At 42.5% G+C, this 19,740-nt stretch overlaps 1 protein-coding gene across 1 annotated transcript in view; it reads right to left on the reverse strand.

The window, feature by feature from the left end:
- Positions 1-673: 673 nt before the first annotated feature.
- LOC134670053 (pre-mRNA-processing-splicing factor 8) overlaps positions 674-19,740 on the reverse strand; it is a 33,326-nt gene continuing 14,259 nt past the window's right edge. Inside the window, exons 15-36 of the mRNA XM_063527718.1 lie at positions 19,356-19,502; positions 18,699-18,849; positions 18,257-18,464; positions 17,612-17,817; positions 16,919-17,109; positions 16,389-16,524; positions 15,902-16,071; positions 15,284-15,431; positions 14,608-14,736; positions 14,047-14,207; positions 13,235-13,426; positions 12,371-12,565; positions 11,729-11,900; positions 10,746-10,859; positions 10,221-10,394; positions 8,457-8,650; positions 7,450-7,665; positions 6,672-6,837; positions 6,231-6,329; positions 5,515-5,619; positions 2,809-3,088; positions 674-1,572 (exon numbers count right to left, since the gene is read on the reverse strand). Of these exons, the coding sequence (XP_063383788.1) occupies positions 1,412-1,572; positions 2,809-3,088; positions 5,515-5,619; positions 6,231-6,329; positions 6,672-6,837; positions 7,450-7,665; positions 8,457-8,650; positions 10,221-10,394; positions 10,746-10,859; positions 11,729-11,900; positions 12,371-12,565; positions 13,235-13,426; positions 14,047-14,207; positions 14,608-14,736; positions 15,284-15,431; positions 15,902-16,071; positions 16,389-16,524; positions 16,919-17,109; positions 17,612-17,817; positions 18,257-18,464; positions 18,699-18,849; positions 19,356-19,502 (3,715 nt within the window). The 3' untranslated portion in view covers positions 674-1,411. The remainder of the gene's footprint in view (positions 1,573-2,808; positions 3,089-5,514; positions 5,620-6,230; positions 6,330-6,671; positions 6,838-7,449; positions 7,666-8,456; positions 8,651-10,220; positions 10,395-10,745; positions 10,860-11,728; positions 11,901-12,370; positions 12,566-13,234; positions 13,427-14,046; positions 14,208-14,607; positions 14,737-15,283; positions 15,432-15,901; positions 16,072-16,388; positions 16,525-16,918; positions 17,110-17,611; positions 17,818-18,256; positions 18,465-18,698; positions 18,850-19,355; positions 19,503-19,740) is intronic.

Raw genomic sequence — 19,740 nt, forward strand, 5'->3', positions numbered from 1 at the left:
TTGTAGTTTGAACTGTAAATTCTGTCTTACCCTTAATAGGCATTAACGCCACGTCACAGTATGATTAATAATTATTATTGTACCTAATACTTATTAAATTCAAGTAAACAATTAACACTTTCCTGCATAATATTACTCATCTAGTGAGTAGGTACGATCATGCTCATCATCATCAGATACATAAGTGAAGAATTGAATATTCAAGTAGATACCTAATATAATAATATAGGTAAACAGATACTATTAGGTATCTTAACTAGTTAGTTTGGTATCATAAGAGGTTCAAAACCCTTTAACCTTTTCGACGCCGCGCCGTGTCAAATACAAAAGCTGTCACGTCGGCTAACCTCGTAACTCCATTTCAAGGAAATTACTAATTGCTACCTTGGACAGCAATACTTAAAGTCGTAAACCTCGTATGTCCTCCGCAGGAGGTTTGCGACTTATGCCGACGGCGAATCGGACGTCACCGAAGTGTCAAAACTAAAATTGAACTTTATGCATATGCACTCATCAGTTTTTGGCGTTGGACCTGCGGTGCGGATATATCGGTCATTGGCGTCCAAAAGGTTAAATTATTGGGAACCACGGTTTGCTGACCTTGAACGACCCTAAGTTTTAACATAGAGGAAAAAGGATCGTCATGTGTAGTTAGATAAATAAAAATCATTAATTACGAAATTATTCCATTTATTATCCTTATTAGCAAAATGCTTACAAGTCAACATCATTCGTCCACATCACATTTCAACCGGTATTAGAAACTATTATTGTATATGTTTAGGACCAAGCATTTGTTATATTACAATAATGTGTATATTTTCCGGCAATTCACTATTAGCTGTTTATAATACCACAAATACCGACATGTTCTTTTGTTTGGAATTCGAATATTTTTCATTTCGTTACGTCCAATAAAATCAAGTTATCCCTGTACCTACAGTCAGCAGCAGAAGTTGTTAGACGAGCGAGGAATTCAAAATGATCTTGAGGCGACTTTGTTGTTAAGAGAATAAGAGCGTGTCAAGTAAATTTTGAACACCTCGCCCGCTCAGCAACTTCTGCTGCGTGTACAAATTATTTATTTACCTATAGTTCGTTTTTTTTAGTATTAGAAAGAACTTGCAAGAAGGTAAGCGATCTTGACATGTCTTTTAATTGAAAAACGCTTTTTAAAATTCAAAAACTATTACTTATAAAAGCAGAAGTATATAAATGATCGTATTTGATTCATAATTGTTACATATTTGCCGTAACTTATTTTTAAAATGTGTTTTTCAATTAAAAGACCCATCAAGATTGTTTACCTAATTTCTAATGCTAAAAAAACGAACTATAAAGATACAGAGTTATAGACTTTCTAGTTTCATCAATTTGAGGTAGTGTTAGTGTGTGGGGGTGATGGTGTGAGTTATGCGAAGTGGTCCTCTCGGTCGGCGGCGAGCAGCGGCGCGGCCTGGTCCTCCATGGCGGCGAAGTTCATGAAGTGCGCGGGCCGGTGCACCTCGTGGTAGAACTCGCGAGGGTTGCCCAGCTGCACGCCGTACTTCATGTTGGGCTCATGTCGCACGCCTGCCGGGAAACATTCATTATTCTACCAACTATTATGTTATGTACAGTCGCCATCAGATATATCGGAGCGGCCAAGGTGTTCACAATATCTGAACGCGCACTCTAATGCCTTGACAATAGAGGCGTGTTCAGATATTTGTGAACACCTTGGCTGCTCCAATATATCTGATGGCGACTGTACTACACGAGGGTTTCCCAATGTATACTTTTATTATGTCTAATTTATCAGAAGGGCTTTTCAGTTCAGTAAGATTCGGTTATGACACCTTAGAAAACATTAAATTGCACGCTAATCCTCAAAGGTGCGTTAATTATTGTAATGGGTCCCCTACAGACAATACAGACTACAATTTGTATAGGAACTGCACGCCAACTGTAACGTCGGTTGTTACAATATTAAATGTTATATACATACAATGAATGGGGTAAATAGAACATAGCTTATCAATTTGAGCGGTTTTCCGTCCGTTTAGCACCATTACGCAAATGATGTTAGAAATAATAAGCTGCAGATTTATTATTTATTTATCCTGTTGAAGTTATGTCTAGATTTAAATTTAAATATAGGTAGAAATAAACTATATTATTTTGATTATCTATTACTGCAGCTTTTTTCAGATACCAAAACGATGATTTTAGTTTTCTAAAACAAACTCAGTTATATACAATCTTTGTGTTTGATTCTCCTCACTGTCCCTTTTGGATAAAGCACTGTATATGCAGCGTGCATGAACTGTGAACGGCAGCACAGAAGGTCCCTATTCAGATTTAAGTAAGCCAGCGTGAAGCAACATCTGCTTAGAAGCGTGAATTGTTTTCGCTTTCGATTCAGGCCGCGTAGCCAACGTGGCAATCGCTTACGCTGTACGCTCTGTAGCGATCGAAACGCAAGTGTTACTGGCGCACTAATATGGAAGAGTGATAGAGAGACACAAAGCCGTTCGTTGTCGAAGCGATAGCGATTGTCACCTTGGCAAGGCCGGCTGGTCCCGAGATGGCAGACACTTCAAGACGCACGGTCTTTATCCTCGTGCCGCCCACTATACAAAATTATAGGCAAGGAAGTTAGAATCTTGTTGTATTTTCAATTGGGTTGAATTTCATTTGTTTGAAGATTTTACGAGACAAATGAAATGCTACCTACTTTGTTTTTAATTAAGGCTGACATTGCACCGAAACTGAGTGTTCTTCCTAATGTACATTGGGCGGCACGAGGCTATACAGGCAAGCACTCACCCATGAAGTTGTAATTCCAGCTGCCCTGCGAGGGCACCATGAAGTAGCCGAGGAACCGGTCGGAGAGCAGCATCTGCACGCGCTCGTAGTGGCTGGGCAGGTAGCCCTTGGGGTTGTTCCCGCGGTCCGTGTTGCGCGCGCCCCACTCGTAGCCCGACGGCGTCAGCTTGTACGCAGTCAGCGAGCAGGAGCCGGGCGTGAACGAGCACGTTATTATTATCGTCTTCTCGCCGTCCCAAGACTGGTTTTCTGACATTATTTTGGCGTGTGTCGTGATGTCCTATGGAAAGAACGTACACTTTTATTTCAAAATCATTGAAGTCTTAAATGGCACAAATGAAGTTTTAGACTACTGCGTGATAGAATGTAAATGTACTGCTGCTCATTTTTAGGGTTCCGTACCCAAAGGGTAAAACGGGACCCTATTACTAATTAGGGTTCCGTACCCAAAGGAAACGGGACCCTATTACTAAGACTTCGCTGTCCGTCCGTCCGTCCGTCCGTCCGTCCGTCTGTCACCAGGCTGTATCTCACGAACCGTGATAGCTAGACAGTTGAAATTTTCACAGATGATGTATTTCTGTTGCCGCTGTAACAACAAATACTAAAAACAGAATAAAATAAAGATTTAAATGGGGCTCCCATACAACAAACGTGATTTTTGACCAAAGTTAAGCAACGTCGGGAGGGGTCAGTACTTGGATGGGTGACCGTTTTCTTTTTGCTTTTTTTTTGTTTTTTTTTTTGCATTATGGTACGGAACCCTTCGTGCGCGAGTCCGACTCGCACTTGCCCGGTTTTTTTTGTTGTAGCATAATATTATCTCCTTCGGCTGCAAGTGGCTAGTTCCAAGCCGTAAAATACAAATTTATAGTTGACATTCCAACTGCCAACTATTTAATCTTGTGCATGATTAGTATATATCAGTTTTTATTGTATGAAACCTATATGGTCAGTTACAAATCTTTACAATACTCATTATTAATTACACAATTGATGGTTTACCGCATCTATGATTTAGAATCACATGCTTACATTTGCGGACTTATTTCAAATCCTAGAAAAAAAATCATATATCAAAGTGATAAGTATGCGAACTTTTTTTCCAAATTATTATTCATTTAAGTACTTGTTAAGATGTTATTAATCGCGGGACTTTGCAAGTCGGAAACTTTATTATGAATTCATTAAGGATAATGTGGTATTCAAAAGAACTGGGTAATGCATCGGGAAATTAATCACCGCAAGCTACTAATAATTAAAATATTACCTTGCCCTATTTACAATATTTTACAGTGCTTTGATAATGCATACATGGTAAAGAAATGAGTCGTATCTCACTTATAAAGGCAGGGACAACTCACGTACGCAACGTATGCAATGCCTTATGTAATCTGAACCCTGAAATTTGTATGCTTGGAAATATACTTATCATACGCAACACAACGCATGACGAGTATGTTTCCAAGCATACAAAGATAGCAACTGACCGCGAGCGGCTACAGCCAACATCAAACCTTCGTGCATTCCGACATGATGCGCACATGATAGGTCTGGCGTTCAAAGGGTTAACCCTTAACTTGGCAAGGCTCAAAATATCTTAAATATAAACATTTTTTTGGTTTTTTGTCACCTATTGAGCATACTAGACTATTAAAAAATAAGAGAAAAAATCCAAGATTTTCCAGTTTCGAAAAATCATATGTATCACATTTGATACAGTGCCAATCCCTCGACAAAATAGTTACCTACTTTTTAAAAAACGTGGATTTTAATAAAAATAAAACATGTAATGCAACATAAATTATAATTTTTTGCTAATTAAGCGCAATCTAAAGCATCAGATGAGTATTACACCTCTAAAAATAAATTATATCTACGAATACCTGATCATATGGGCGGAAAATTTGATCCCGTAAAGTTTCAAAGACTTGAGTAAAATATGGAAGTAAACAAATAAATAAAAGTCAAGAAAAAAAATATTTTTTTTACTTTGGGGACATTTTTTGCCATACACATATTTTTCTGTGCTACGGGCTACGGTGTAGCAATAATGCTACAGCGTACGAATATACAGTTAAATAACATCTAGTACTATAAAAAAATCAAAGTTCAATGACTAAATAATACGATAACTAATTTTAAATACTTGAAACATGTTTTGTAACCCCAGAAATATAAAAAATAAAATAAAACATATAAAACTATTTTGAAGACAACTTGGCAATGTATTAAATGTAATACAATCATTTCGATATGTACATTTCTGAGTTCTTGGCAATGTATCAAATATAATACAGTTCAGTTTCATGTAAGGTTTTGTGTATTACATGTTTTTAAATTCGAACGCATTGTAAATATTTATGCACTAACAGATAGTAAATGCATCAAAATGTAGATTATGGAAAAATATATACTAATCTAAGAAATAAATGCAAATTTCCAGTGTGAACCGAAATCTGTTATTTCCGTGGCGCCATGTTGATTATTACTAATTAATTTAAAATGACACTTGTGTCCATTATTTTTTTCTATAAGAAAGGAGGGTAGATCGACATATTGATGGCAGAATGATTTGTTAGGTTTAAGTGAACCTGCTAGATTTTTAAAAGTTCCATTTATCACGGGTGTTACAATGCCAAGATAAGGGTTAATAAGCCCTAGTCGAAGGAAACTATAGTTGTAAAGTGTTGAGGTTAAGGTTACCTGCGGCGAGAGCTGCGGCAGCTCGTTGGGTTGTGTGTGCATCCAGCCCAGCGGCTGTAGGTGCGCCAGCTGCGGGTGCTTCGGCAGCTGTCGAGGGAGGTGCACCTGCGGGGATACACGCATACAATATAAATTAATAAATAAATGATTAACACTTTTAGAACGCCGTTTGACTTTGCTGATCCTTATTTTTTCACTGATATGTGGTAAATTTGTTAAATGTCAAAAAGTATCGCCATCTAGTCGAGAGTAGGCCAAAGGTATGGCGCCATCGCTCGAAAAGATAGCACAATACCCTTGGCCTATCATCGAGTAGATGGCGATGCTTTTTGACATGTAACAAATTTAACACATATCAGTGAAAACATAGGGATCAAAGTGAAATGGCGTTCTAAAAGTGTTAATCATTTGTGTCGAAAAACGGCAGTAAATGTACTGACTACATAATTTACTTTGACAGTATTCTTCTTGTCTAAATTCTCTTTGCTACAACTGAAGCAAATGATCAAAAAGTCACTGTTTTAAAAAATATCTTATAAGTAAGTTTTCTTGGTTCATCCTGGCCTGGCGAGCGCGCTGCAATAGCGCCTGTCACGCGAAACGGTCGCTAACGCTAACTACTTGTATGCATTACTTGTACGATATCGACACAGGTATTGTATATAAAAGATAATTTATAGAAGTTATAGAAAAAAATCGTTTGTCTCTGATTGTACCTGTTGATGTGTACCCCACTGTGGAGGCAGTACTGCGCAGTGCACCTCGCGGACCATGGGATTGTCGGGGGGTGATGTCCCGTAGAGATAGCACGCTATCTGATAAAATAAAAAGTTATTGCACTTATTAGCTCATTACCAAAATATATTGGCTTTTTAAAATTACTACAAAATGTTGAAACACTTTCAGATACATCCTTGGAGTAGAAACTCTAGGTCCATGGGGTCCCAGCGCGCACAAATCGCGAAGCGTCTGGTTGAACGTAACCGGTGACTGAAGAGCTGGCGGCTAGTTCGCACAACGCATCACCATTACAGCGAGGAAATGTCGCCAGCATCCTTGGTACAATGCCTCAAGGGCCTATTTTAGATTTAAGCTAGTTATTAATTTAGTTTAATATGTATCTTATATGTAACTATTTGAATAAATGAGACAATTACCTGTGCTCTCAAATCCGAGATGGTCACGAATTTCTTGAGCAAATTCTTAGGTAGGATGTATGTGTATCCGCTCTCCTTGATGTCGTCGGAGCTGACGTAGATGTGATTCGTGCGGAGATGCAAGTTCGTGGCAGAGATGGCTCGTACACGCCATTCGGTCTTTGAGCTGAAACGGAATACAAGTTTAACATATGTGTAACGGACTAAGTCATATTTAGTTGAGGTGACTATAGGCTTATTTAGACGGCGGTGCGAGAACTCGCATGCGAGTTTCATTACATTGTGTTATTTGATTGGTCGGCTGAATTGGATGTACCCAATAGTCCTCAATGTAACTAAAATCGCATACGAGTTCGCGCGCCGTCTTAATCAGTTCTAAGGATACGGGTGTAACACTACGCATGAGTCGTTGTAGATCACTACAGGCGAGAGATTTTTATTTAATAGGTCTATAACGGAAACAAAGAACTTGAGCAAGGTTTTTCTTATGGTAGTGCTGTGTCTCTTTAATAACGATACTTGAAATGATGGACCATCATGTGTCCATTTTTTGCATCATGGTGTCGTTAACACGTCGATAACCGCCGAATGTCTGCCGTACAACATTACTGACAAAACGACTTTCTCTGTAATTCTGCGTCCTGCAGCAGTAGGTATAGTAGAAAATAGAAATAGAGGGGAACTATTCGGTTTGGACTGCTGGAATAAAAAAAATCACCGATACAACCTCTGCTACCTCTCAGCCAACATCAAAAGGAGCGTTAAGTAAGGCACACACCTGAAGGTCTGCGACTCGTAGTTGCTGGTGGTGGAGGTGATGATCTCGTCGCCGTGTTTGTTGACGGTGCGCGTGGTGGTGGCCGTGAGCTGGCTCTGCTCCTTGCTCTGCTTCTCGATCTCGGCGATCTGCTGCCGCTGCGCTGACGGCGCCGAGATCTCCATGCCGAGGATGATGTCGCGGATCTCGGACTGCGTCAGCGAGGCCACGTTTACACTGGAAATAAAGGTTGGTTAGGTTGGTTGGAGTCTTTCCGTTACCACAGCTGGTGCAATTCAGCTGTAACGTCTGAATTTAAGGTAAAAACAATGAAATTATATCGCGGTAGACCGGTTTGTGTAATTAAATATGTTTACAAAACGCGCGAGTTTAAAGTGTTTTATTAAGGTTGGTTAGGTATGGAAGTAAGATTTGTTCCCCATCTATAGTATCAAATATATCTTGTTTCTTAAGCGTCCAGTAGAGGCAGGCGTTCTCTTGTGGCGCACTCGCTAGATCTTCGAGGCACCTTTATGTTTCACGACTACTTAGTATTGTAAGGCAGCGGTCGGCAACCTTTCAGCAGCCAAGGGCCACATAGAAGTTGACGCGGGCCGCACTTTGTCGATATTTATGACTTTACCAGATACTGCAGTTTATCAATATTACGTACAAAATAGCCAGGGGAGGCTCGTGGGCCGCAAGTGAGAGGATCGACAATATCAAGGTTTATACTAATTTGAATCAAACTAATCCATAATACAAAGAAATACAAGTAGTGTTGTAGGAATCAAGGTGTATTGCCGTTTGTTTCTACCCTACCTGACCGCCGCCATACATGAGGCGGAGACAGATGGGAACGATTCATATGAATGCTGAACTTATTCCCATCTGTGCCCGGAATCAAATCTTGCTTAGCCATTTTTTACAAAACGTCAAAAAGAAAGGATTTAGGTTCAGAATCAGGATCTGACGGCTGAATATTGCCTATTGTTGTGATATGATAATGTAAATGGCTTCGTGCTCACTTGTTCTTCTTGCCGTAGTCGGCCAGGATGAGGTCCTTGAGCTGCACCTCGACCTTGACCCAGTCGTCGTCGGCGAGCGTGGGCCAGATGTGGTGCGGCTCCGTGAGCGTGCTCTTGTCCGGCTTCAGCAGCACCTTGGTGCGCTCCGTGTTCACGTGCAGCGCTCGCAGGATCAGGATCAGACGACTGAACGCCTGTATCAATTACAACACATTATACACACGTACTCGTAATTTTTATGTCTTTGCACTGCCAGAAAATCTGCCAGGGCGAGCTTGTAAGAGCTTGTTGTCTTAGAGCCTTTCCCTACGGAACAGTATCACGTACAATTTCATCAGATTGAATTGAAAAGATTATGATTTAAAAGGCGTTCGACTTCCCTTTTTATTTCAAAAAAGTTTTAGACCTAAACTCATGTACGCATTCTAAATAAACAGATTCATATTTTGTGATAATTGTTATTTTGTAATTGATTGTGGTTTTATAATAACTGTTTCCTTATTTACCTCTATATACAATTTTATTTTAAAATGGTAACTTTATTTGTATTAAAATATAGGTATTTTGTGTCAAACTTATTCAAAGTGTAATCTAATTTCAAAAAGTTTATACAATAAAACTAACCGTGTAGGAGGAGATGGTCTTGAGCCAGTCGTCGTACAGGTTGAAGAGCACCATCTGCGGCTCGGTGGCCTTGAGGATCAGGTCCCCGAACTTCTCCACCTTGAGGCACGCCTCGAATGGTAGCTGCAGCTCCGAACCCTTGATCACGATGTTGGGGAAGGCCAGCAAGTGGTCAGGTTGTGTCACTAACCGTGTAGGAGGAGATAGTCTTGAGCCAGTCGTCGTACAGGTTGAAGAGCACCATCTGCGGCTCGGTGGCCTTGAGGATCAGGTCCCCGAACTTCTCCACCTTGAGGCACGCCTGGAACGGCAGCTGCAGCTCCGAGCCCTTGATCACGATGTTCGGGAAGACCAGCAAGTGGCCTGGTTGTGTCACTAACCGTGTAGGATGAGAAAGTCTTGAGCCAGTCGTCGTACAGGTTGAAGAGCACCATCTGCGGCTCGGTGGCCTTGAGGATCAGGTCCCCGAACTTCTCCACCTTGAGGCACGCCTGGAATGGTAGCTGCAGCTCCGTACCCTTGATCACGATGTTGGGGAAGGCCAGCAAGTGGTCAGGTTGTGTCACTAACCGTGTAGGAGGAGATAGTCTTGAGCCAGTCGTCGTACAGGTTGAAGAGCACCATCTGCGGCTCGGTGGCCTTGAGGATCAGGTCCCCGAACTTCTCCACCTTGAGGCACGCCTCGAATGGTAGCTGCAGCTCCGAACCCTTGATCACGATGTTGGGGAAGGCCAGCAAGTGGTCAGGTTGTGTCACTAACCGTGTAGGAGGAGATAGTCTTGAGCCAGTCGTCGTACAGGTTGAAGAGCACCATCTGCGGCTCGGTGGCCTTGAGGATCAGGTCCCCGAACTTCTCCACCTTGAGGCACGCCTGGAACGGCAGCTGCAGCTCCGAGCCCTTGATCACGATGTTCGGGAAGACCAGCAAGTGGCCTGGTTGTGTCACTAACCGTGTAGGAGGAGATAGTCTTGAGCCAGTCGTCGTACAGGTTGAAGAGCACCATCTGCGGCTCGGTGGCCTTGAGGATCAGGTCCCCGAACTTCTCCACCTTGAGGCACGCCTGGAATGGTAGCTGCAGCTCCGAGCCCTTGATCACGATGTTGGGGAAGACCAGCAAGTGGCCAGGTTGTGTCACTAACCGTGTAGGATGAGATAGTCTTGAGCCAGTCGTCGTACAGGTTGAAGAGCACCATCTGCGGCTCGGTGGCCTTGAGGATCAGGTCCCCGAACTTCTCCACCTTGAGGCACGCCTGGAATGGTAGCTGCAGCTCCGAACCCTTGATCACGATGTTGGGGAAGTCCAGCAAGTGGACCTGTGCAAATAATCGAAATATAACTAATATTTATTAATATACATAATAGTAACTAGGCCCAACAAGGCCTATTTATTGGCATGAAGTATAATAACAAGTTCAAGTTTTTGATTTAGATCATGAAGTGACATATACAACGCAACAGGGAGCTTGGATGAATTGTGTGAAGTTTCCGTGGTGACAGAACATTCAACGCGTTGAAGGCTCCAAAAATATGTGACGCGCTCCTATGGCGCTACGAACAAGATCGTGTCGAATATTTTTGCGGCCTACGTTGTGAAAGTTACCTATTACATACATAACTATTGCAGGTGACTTAGGATACCTTTATAGCATATGCGAGAAACAAACCTCAAGGGGATCCAACATTCCCTTCCTCGTAACAATGATCTGTTTAGGCTGCTCCTCCACTGGCAGCGAACGAATCAAAGCCGCCACTTCCTCGGCGGTCTTCCATTTGGCGAGCTGGACAAAAATTTGATTATAAATAAAAGCAGACTAGCTGACTCGTTGGTTTACATGGAAGGAGATAATTATGGCTATTATCTACAGCTTGTCCAAAAATCTGCTGTGCCCGTTACAAATAAGTTAATTGTGACCATTGGTGAACTTTGAGTCATAATAGTACTGAAAACTAATATACGAAGTTGGTAAGACCGGTTTCGGATATCTGACTGGAGAAATGGAAGATATCTACATTGATGGACTTTATAACTTGCCCAGACTAGACTTCATAATCAGTACAGACAACAGGAACAGTCTAGCGGTTAGATTTACCTGTCCGAGACGCTTCTGCCCGGCCCACACGCTGGTGTGGATGATCTTGAGGAACAGCTGCCCGGTGCGAGGGTTGAAGATGAAGATGGCCCCATTGATCGGCTTCGTGGTCAAGTTACCCTCGAACATCGTGTGGTTATAAGTTGCCCAGACGAGACTTCAAAATCAGTATGGACAATAGGAACAGCCTAGCGGTTAGATTTACCTGTCCGAGACGCTTCTGCCCGGCCCACACGCTGGTGTGGATGATCTTGAGGAACAGCTGCCCAGTGCGAGGGTTGAAGATGAAGATGGCGCCGTTTATGGGCTTCGTGGTCAAGTTACCCTCGAACGTCTTGTGGTTATATGTTGTCCAGACTAGACTTCATAATCAGGCCGCCTAGCCAAGGTTACAATCGCTATCGCTTCGACAACGAAAAGCATTATGTATCTCTATCACTCTTCCACATTAGTGTGACAGTGACAGTTGCGTTTCGATTGCTACGGAGCGTTAGGGATTGGCATCTTGGCTACGCGGCCAGTACGGACAACAGGAACAGCCTAGCGGTTAGATTTACCTGTCCGAGACGCTTCTGCCCGGCCCACACGCTGGTGTGGATGATCTTGAGGAACAGCTGCCCGGTGCGAGGGTTGAAGATGAAGATGGCGCCGTTGATCGGCTTCGTGGTCAAGTTACCCTCGAACGTCTTGTGGATCGTCACGCGGTACACGTTGGTGTCGTCCACGAACCTGTATATTAAAAATGATGTTAGAAATCGAATCTGGGATATTCAACTATAAAATATATAATTCGAAACTGTAGCATGTATTTAAGCCACACATGTATACTGTTTGATCAAACTATCATATTGTCACAGCAATGAGTATTACCGGAACTTTACTGTCATTAGACTGAGTGCCGTGTTCTCATAGAATTATTAAAATAGAACATCACCTTGGCCTGTACTGCTTCATTTTTAGGATTTCAGTACCCAAAGGGTAAATCGGGAGCCTATTAAAATGACTCCACTGTCCATCTGTCTGTCAGCAGCCTGTATCTCATGAACCGTGATAGCTACAGTTGAAATTTTCACAGATGATGTATTTTTGTTGCCGCCATAACAACAAATACTAAAAACAGATATAATAAATATTTAAGTGGGGCTCCCTTTTTTGCGTAATGGTACGGAACCCTTCGTGCGCGACTTTTAGTTACTTACCAAATGATCTGGTTGGAGAACAGCTCGCCGTAGTTCTGGCTGGAGAGGTAGGGCTCCGTGGGCTCCGAGGAGTAGAGCTGCAGCGCCTTGCGGATGCGCTCGCGGAGCACGTACAGCGCGGGGTTCGCCTTCATGATCTTGGCCATGGCCTGCTGGATGAGAGGCTTGCAGCCAGGGAACCAGTTGCCGTAGGCGCTGGGGAATTATGTGCAGATGAGTAAAGCTGATCAATCAAGAGATTTAATGGACAGACTATTTTTTTAATTACAAACAATAAGATTGATGTGGCTAACATAATATAATATAGGCTTCGACTAGAGCATGCTAAGGATATTTCACCTGTCCAATATTTGACTCCACTCTCTCATCAAGCAAAATGTGAAACGCAAATGCAAATTTGATCTAATATTGGAGGTGGAACACAAAACTAGTATGTAAGAAAATTGTAATATGGATTCTCGTTAGCGTACCAGCTTGGTCTGTGGACACCTGCCTAGCTCGAAACACGCACGCGTGCGAAGCACGTCCTCATAGACCGATTCGCTTCACGGGGCAATACAATTTCCTTATTTCTTTTTGACAACCTTTGTTCTAACTTTAAAAAGCCCCACATTACATCAACACACATCACATTCACATTACATTCGATAGTCGGACGTCTGTTTACACACTGACGTCGCGAAACTTGCGACTTGCTATCCTTTAAGGGCTGATTTAGACGGCGCGCGAACTCGCATGCGATTTTAGTTAGATTGCGGACTGTTGGTTAAGTCCAATTCAAACGACCGATCAAAACGCGCAATGTAATGAAACTCGCATGCGAGTTCTCCCATTGTCTAAATGAGCCATAAATGTGAGCGTCACCTGTGCAAGTTGTAGGCCAGGTCGATGGCGATGAGCAGGCCGGTGGGCGAGGGGTAGATGGACATGTTGTCGGTGGTGTAGTCCAGGAACTTGGCGCGCGCGTACCGCTCGATGTCGTGCGAGTCGTAGTCGCCCCAGCGCAGCTGGATGTCCAGCCAGTACTTCTGCGTGGTCGTGTTGTCCATGGTGTCTCTGATGGATAATTAGAATCGGTAAGGATCATTTTGGAGGAAAAAATAAGATCAACCCGCCGTAAATTGCCCAGGGCGTAGTTATCACAATATCTGCACAAAAATCCTCGTCATCCTGGCCTCTCTACATTAAACTTTCACAGACATCGTTCGAATATTTCATCTCGAAAATAAATACGCAAAGCGTTCCAGCTCTCTTCACAGTATAGTCGACGACAAAGATATGTTTGCACTTTTTGCCTTATTATAGATAGATAGATAGATAGATAGTATATTACTAGTTATTACAAAGGTGCAAAAGTGTAAGCCTATTTTTGACGTCGGCTGTACATCACTTGCTTCGCGTAAGTACTCGTAAAGGATGCGGCACGCAACGCCACTACGTAGAGAGTCGGAGACGAGTGCATAGGCTTCCGATGTGACCTAGCCTTTAGTCAGTATGTACCGAGATTACTACCTCTAAGCACCACTTGCACCATCCCACTAACCCGGGATTAACCGGTTAAACTGGTAATCCAGTGTCAAATTATACTGGTAACCATGGTAACTCCAGGTTTAACCGGTTAACCCCGGGTTAGTGAATGGTGCAAGTGGCCCTAATTAAATTAAGCCTCAACTTACTTGGTATCAGCGAGGAGTGAGGGCCGGGACACGTTCCACTTGTAGGCGGAGAACAGCAGAATGTCGGCGCACGACGAGTTCATCTTGTACGATTTACGAGGATGGATGGTTTCCTTCTGGACAGTCTCAATTTCCAGCGCGTCGAGCTCTTGATCGAATACCTAATGAAAGAAATTCATTCATTTATAAGCCTAAATAAACTTCTGACCCCTAAAATTGTATATAAGAAACAATAAAATGACAAATCAATACAACTTATTGTACAAAACGCTTATTAGAGTGGTATTCTACCTGTCCAATTTCTTTGTCCAGAGAATGTGAGACGCAATACACATTGAACCAATAGACAGATGGAATACCACACCACAGTATAAGCGCTCTAGATGGTAATACAACTGTAGTATTTTGGGACTTTGAATAATTTTACGGTTTAGACTCACTTGTTTGATGATTGTTGTAAACATGTCGCGCGAGTGACTAAAAACAGGTGAGTCTAAACCGTAAAATTATTCAATGTTAGTATGTCTCACAACAGTTTAAATTCGATTATTTAGGACTTACTTGACACAAGTCCATGACGATCGACTCGTGTACTTTCTGCCACAAGTGAGCTCTGAAGATCTGGATCAGCGAAATCTTGAGCGTCGGAATCTTGCCGTGCATGAAAATGCCAGTCAAATCCAGTTGCACCTGTCACCAAAAGACTTTGTTAAAACTGTATGTGGTTAATTATATGGAAAAAAGTTGGTGATGTTCTCCGATCAGATAGCGTATTGTCAGGCGGGCAGAGCGACGGTACCGGCGATCAGCGCGTCCGCCGTCTCGGACCGCCCCCAGAGCACAGGGACTCTCTGGTTTCAGGACCCCTACGCGGTTCATCATATCAAATCTCAACTTTCAAGGTTAAAGTAATGTAGTTTAGTTTAACTGGAAGCATTTGCTATTTCTAATACCTAAATATAAAGTAGCCGAGACAAGTTACTACTTTGATAGACTTAGAAATGCCTTGAAAGATGATTTTAAAAACAATTTTGCAACAAAAGCAATTTAGAATACTTAAAAAATTCGATTGTAGGTATAAAAAAAAACTTCCGTGTGACATATTGTGTTTGAAAATCGTAATATTCTTTCGGAAACAAATACAGATATGTAATGTATTGCAGCACGGACGTTTCCGCAACTCGATGACTAGCGCCTATTTTGCGTGACGGCATACAGATATGTTCATAATGTTTACCTGGAAACCGACGTAGACGTTGGCTCGGTTGATGGTGGGGGACCACCAGAGCGTGAAGCGACGGTTGGGGATCTGGTTCAAACCGGAGCGCTGGGCGTTCGTTAGCTTCTTGTACTTCATCGACTCTTCGAAGCCTGATGCCTTCTCCCTGTACACACACAACTAGATTATGAAACAGTATAAAAAAATCCTAATACTGCATCTCATTATGATAAATATATTTGAGCTTCAGAAATTCAGATTAATTATTAAGTAAGTCAAAAGGGCACTTCGATGTCGAAGTTGATTAACTAGTCACGTTTTGTGAGAGGAGACCACTTTCCATTATCTTTTTTACCAGATTACCAGAACCTGCATATCATAAAAGTTTTTCTGTTTCATTTGAGCAACACGGCTAATTGTGTTGCTCAAATGAAAAGAGTACGTATCAAATGTGTTTTATGGCGCCGGAACCAATGGTCCACAGCCAACGGAAAAACTGGTGTGTGTAACGGTCTTTAAATTGTCTATTTTGATAACTTCTTACATATTGCACTCAAAAGAGCGCCTGAATCATGTGGATGCGGTAGTTGTTAAGGGCCCACAGCTTGTTTAAGGACCGAGTGACGCAGTACTCACCAGAAGAGACCCTCCCACGTGGGGAAGTATGTGCCCTTGAAGAGCGTGTGCTCGAGGATGCCTTCCACACCGCCGAGCGCCTGGATCATGTCGGTGCGGTAGTTGTTCAGGTTCCACAGCTTGCCGTCGTGCCGCTGGTGCGTCCACCAGAACGGATTCTGTTTCAAGACCTGTACAAAAACCACTTATTGTTTGCTAAACGATAATCAAGCATCCAAAGATTTTTTTGCTCTGGCGAGAGTGCCTATTTGACCCGCAAGAAGTAACACATTTCATACAATCTGTCTTGCGAAAATGAAAGAGGTCTGGCTGTGATACTCGGGTCATACATTTTGGACACCCCTGTCATAGAACATGATAAAAAAGCCCTTGTTCTTCTGATACTTCTAAGACAACAATTTTCAAGCAACATCTTGTATATAATCTATTATGAACATTAAAAATGAATCGTTATATTGTTATATGGGTCATTTGAAGCTGTTCTCACCTGGTATTGTTTGAATTCAGTTCGGATTCTCCAGCCCTTATCATAGGCGAGCGTGTGGCGATCTTTCTGGAAGAGCGTGTTGATACGAGGGATACCCCTGTCCCAGGAGTCTTCCAAGTCTTCTAGCGTCAGTCGTCTACACAAAGAAATATAAAATTTATATACAATATCGCAAACATTTAGCTGATAGCACATAACATGTACTTTGTAGTAGCTATTTGTTTAGTTCTAAGCTTATGGAACTTACACAACTGTTTCTATGCGAGAATAGTACATGTTATTGCATATGACAGGATTTTTCGTTTATGCGCTTTATAGGAGTGCACTAACATATTGACATAACTAACCGGTTCTGAGCATTGGCCTCCTGCCGCTTGAGCGCGTACTCGGCCCATACGCGCTGTGAGTCCACAAAGTCGGCCTCCCACGGCGGCATGTAGCGGTACAAGTTGTGAGATCAGCTAATCCCCATAGACAGAAAGCTGCCTAGAGAAACTGTGCTATAGAGCACTAGTATTGACATAACTAACCGGTTCTGAGCGTTGGCCTCCTGCCGCTTGAGCGCGTACTCGGCCCACACGCGCTGTGAATCCACAAACTCGGCCTCCCACGGCTGGATGTAGCGGTACAAGTTGGGGATCAGTTGATCCTCGTCATGGGACATGCCTGAGCGGAAGTGGGTGATGCCCACGTCGGTTTGCTTTGACCAGCGAAGGTCAGACTGTGAACGAAATTAACATTGAAATAGATTGTTCTGCTTTTTCGATTTAAATTATGACCTAATATACTAGTGAACAGTTAAGTCTTGTGTTCCAGTTTGTGTAGGCCCCAACTTTAATTTGGGACCCCATTCTTTGAAATGGTCAAAATGCAACTACACCACATTGAAACTTTCATAAAAGATTTCCCAGTTTTATACATAACAAGAAAGACCTGTATTGTGTACGTGTGTGGATAATACAAAAATCAAGCCCAAGACAATAATCCAGCTACGATGCGCACTAGCTATCACTTTGTCGGTTGTATAATAAGGCAGAACGCCATAAGAGAAAAATTAGAAATTATCTATACCTATACTACACGGACCGAAATGGGGCCTTTTATTATTTTGCCTGAATTTTAATTATTTTTTAATAATTAATTATTTTGACTAAATACAGATCGACAAAAAAGAGGAGTTATGAATTTTGTGTATAACCTGCATTTTAAAGTGTAAGTCTTACCTGTGGAATCAAAACGTGCCCCATAGATAACATGCCGAGGCCGCCTAGCTCTTTAGGTGTGTAGAACACGACGGGCGGGAAGCGCGAGGGCATTTTGGAGTTGAGCCCGATCTTGATGCGGGTCTGGATCTTGTTCTCGCATTTGACTAGCAGGTCTAGCAGCTCCTGGGTGTTGACTACGGCTTCGCGGAAATACGTCATGAGACCTGAGAACGAATTACATATTCACACTAAAATTATTAAATTTGGTTTTAACGCCTGTAATAAAACTAATAAATGATATAATCTCATAAAACCCATATCGATATCAACAAGCGGTATGATCTAAATTTGTGGTAGTATCTTGTTATTTTAGTTTTATCTATTCATTTATTTGAAATAGTATTTGACGGTCTACCAATCGCTTTTCGGTGAAGGATAAAGTCGTAAACAGGACTCCGTCAAATGGCAGTCGCATTTGTAAAAAAATGTTGTAATGTATCTGCAAATCTTAAGATTAGGTTGCCGAGCAGATCCCAGGGTCCCCAAGTGACCTGAAATAAAAATACGGAGACAACGCCAAGAAGATGGCGATTTGTTTCAGTAGTTTTGAATTTAAGCAGTGACCGCTGGGCTCGGTCTGCAAAGCACGCAAAAAACCCTTACCAATAAGCGCCGTGTTCCATTTATTAACAATCTTCGTGAAAGTAGTGGAGCCAGAAGCCATGAGGATCTGTCGGACTCTGTTATGGAACCGCGCTAGCGACTCGTCATCCACGCGGAGGTAACACTGCGCTGTACGTTCCTTTGTAACCTCATTCTGGAGATTCCACACGCCGTCGCGATGCGATAGCTCTTCGTTTTGACTACGGCACTGGAAATTAGGCTTTATTAGTAAAAGAGTAGAAGCTATGTTGGGGTGTCATTTTAATGGTAAGATCAGATAGCGTATTGTCAGGCGGGCAGAGCGACGGTACGGGCGATCAGCGCGTCCGCCGTCTCGGACCGCCCCCAGAGCACAGGGACTCTCTGGTTTCAGGACCCCTACGCGGTTCATCATTTAAAAATAGACCTTATGCCGTATATAACAAGGTTCATATCAACTTACTTTAGGCAGTATCCTGCACTCAAATCCAGCCATGTTGAACAGCAAATTGGGGTTGTCCTTGGAGTAAACTGAGACAAAGCTGTTCTCCCATTGGATGGTGGTCACTGAGCGGGGCAGGCGATTCTTTATGTCCCAGAACACTGCTCTGCCACTGTTGACAATAAATGAGGATTAGAGAGTAGGAATAAATTTATTCTATGATAATAATAAAGTTAAAGTATAATACTTCAACCACCATGACAAGAGTGAAAGTTTAAAACATAGTGTAAAAATTATGAATATTGGTCATTGGTGAGGGTGTTGACGTCTCTTCACTTCAGCTTTTAACTTTAGATGTCCCATAAAACATTCGTACCATCGCCCACATCGTTAATTGTCCATCGGTGGACCTTATGCCTTTTGGAATAAGGTTCACCGATGGAGAGTTAAGAGTTTGTACACTCGACGGATATTAGCGTAGGAGGAAATAAAGTCTCAGAAATTGGTCTCTGGTTGACGCCGTGTGCTTCGCAGCAACATTCGTTTAGAACGCTGTGCTGTGAATGTGTTGCTGAATTTCTATAAATTTTGAGGCCACATGCAGCATGTGGGGTCTATCGGTACACAAGTCCTTAGTCAGAATACACAAAAAACTTGTAATATAGCAGATATTCTTACAGATTGACGTCGTGTTTCATGAGCCGCATGCGAGCGTCGCGCGGCCAGCACTTCTTGTTGTTGTAGCCGACGATGTTCTCGTTGTTAGGATCAGGGTGCTCGGTCAGATATCTCTGGATCAGGTCGCGAGCTTCTTCTGCTGTGAACCTACAGAAAACAACCATTCGTTTATTTTAAATAATAGTCATTCGACGAGGCCGTCTAGATAGGGCAATCGTTTGGGGTGCGAGAGGCGAGTGGTGGGTCTCGCGCACCCGAACTGCATACATCGCCATTGTTAATAGATCGGTACTACTTACAGGGCTACCGTGCCTTATTATTGTCACATATTATTTTGGGAAGTTGTGTAAAAGACTGTGACAACCCCACTATGTTCTTGTGCGGT

This window comes from Cydia fagiglandana, chromosome 13, assembly GCF_963556715.1.
Source record: "Cydia fagiglandana chromosome 13, ilCydFagi1.1, whole genome shotgun sequence".
NCBI classification, from domain to species: domain Eukaryota; kingdom Metazoa; phylum Arthropoda; class Insecta; order Lepidoptera; family Tortricidae; genus Cydia; species Cydia fagiglandana.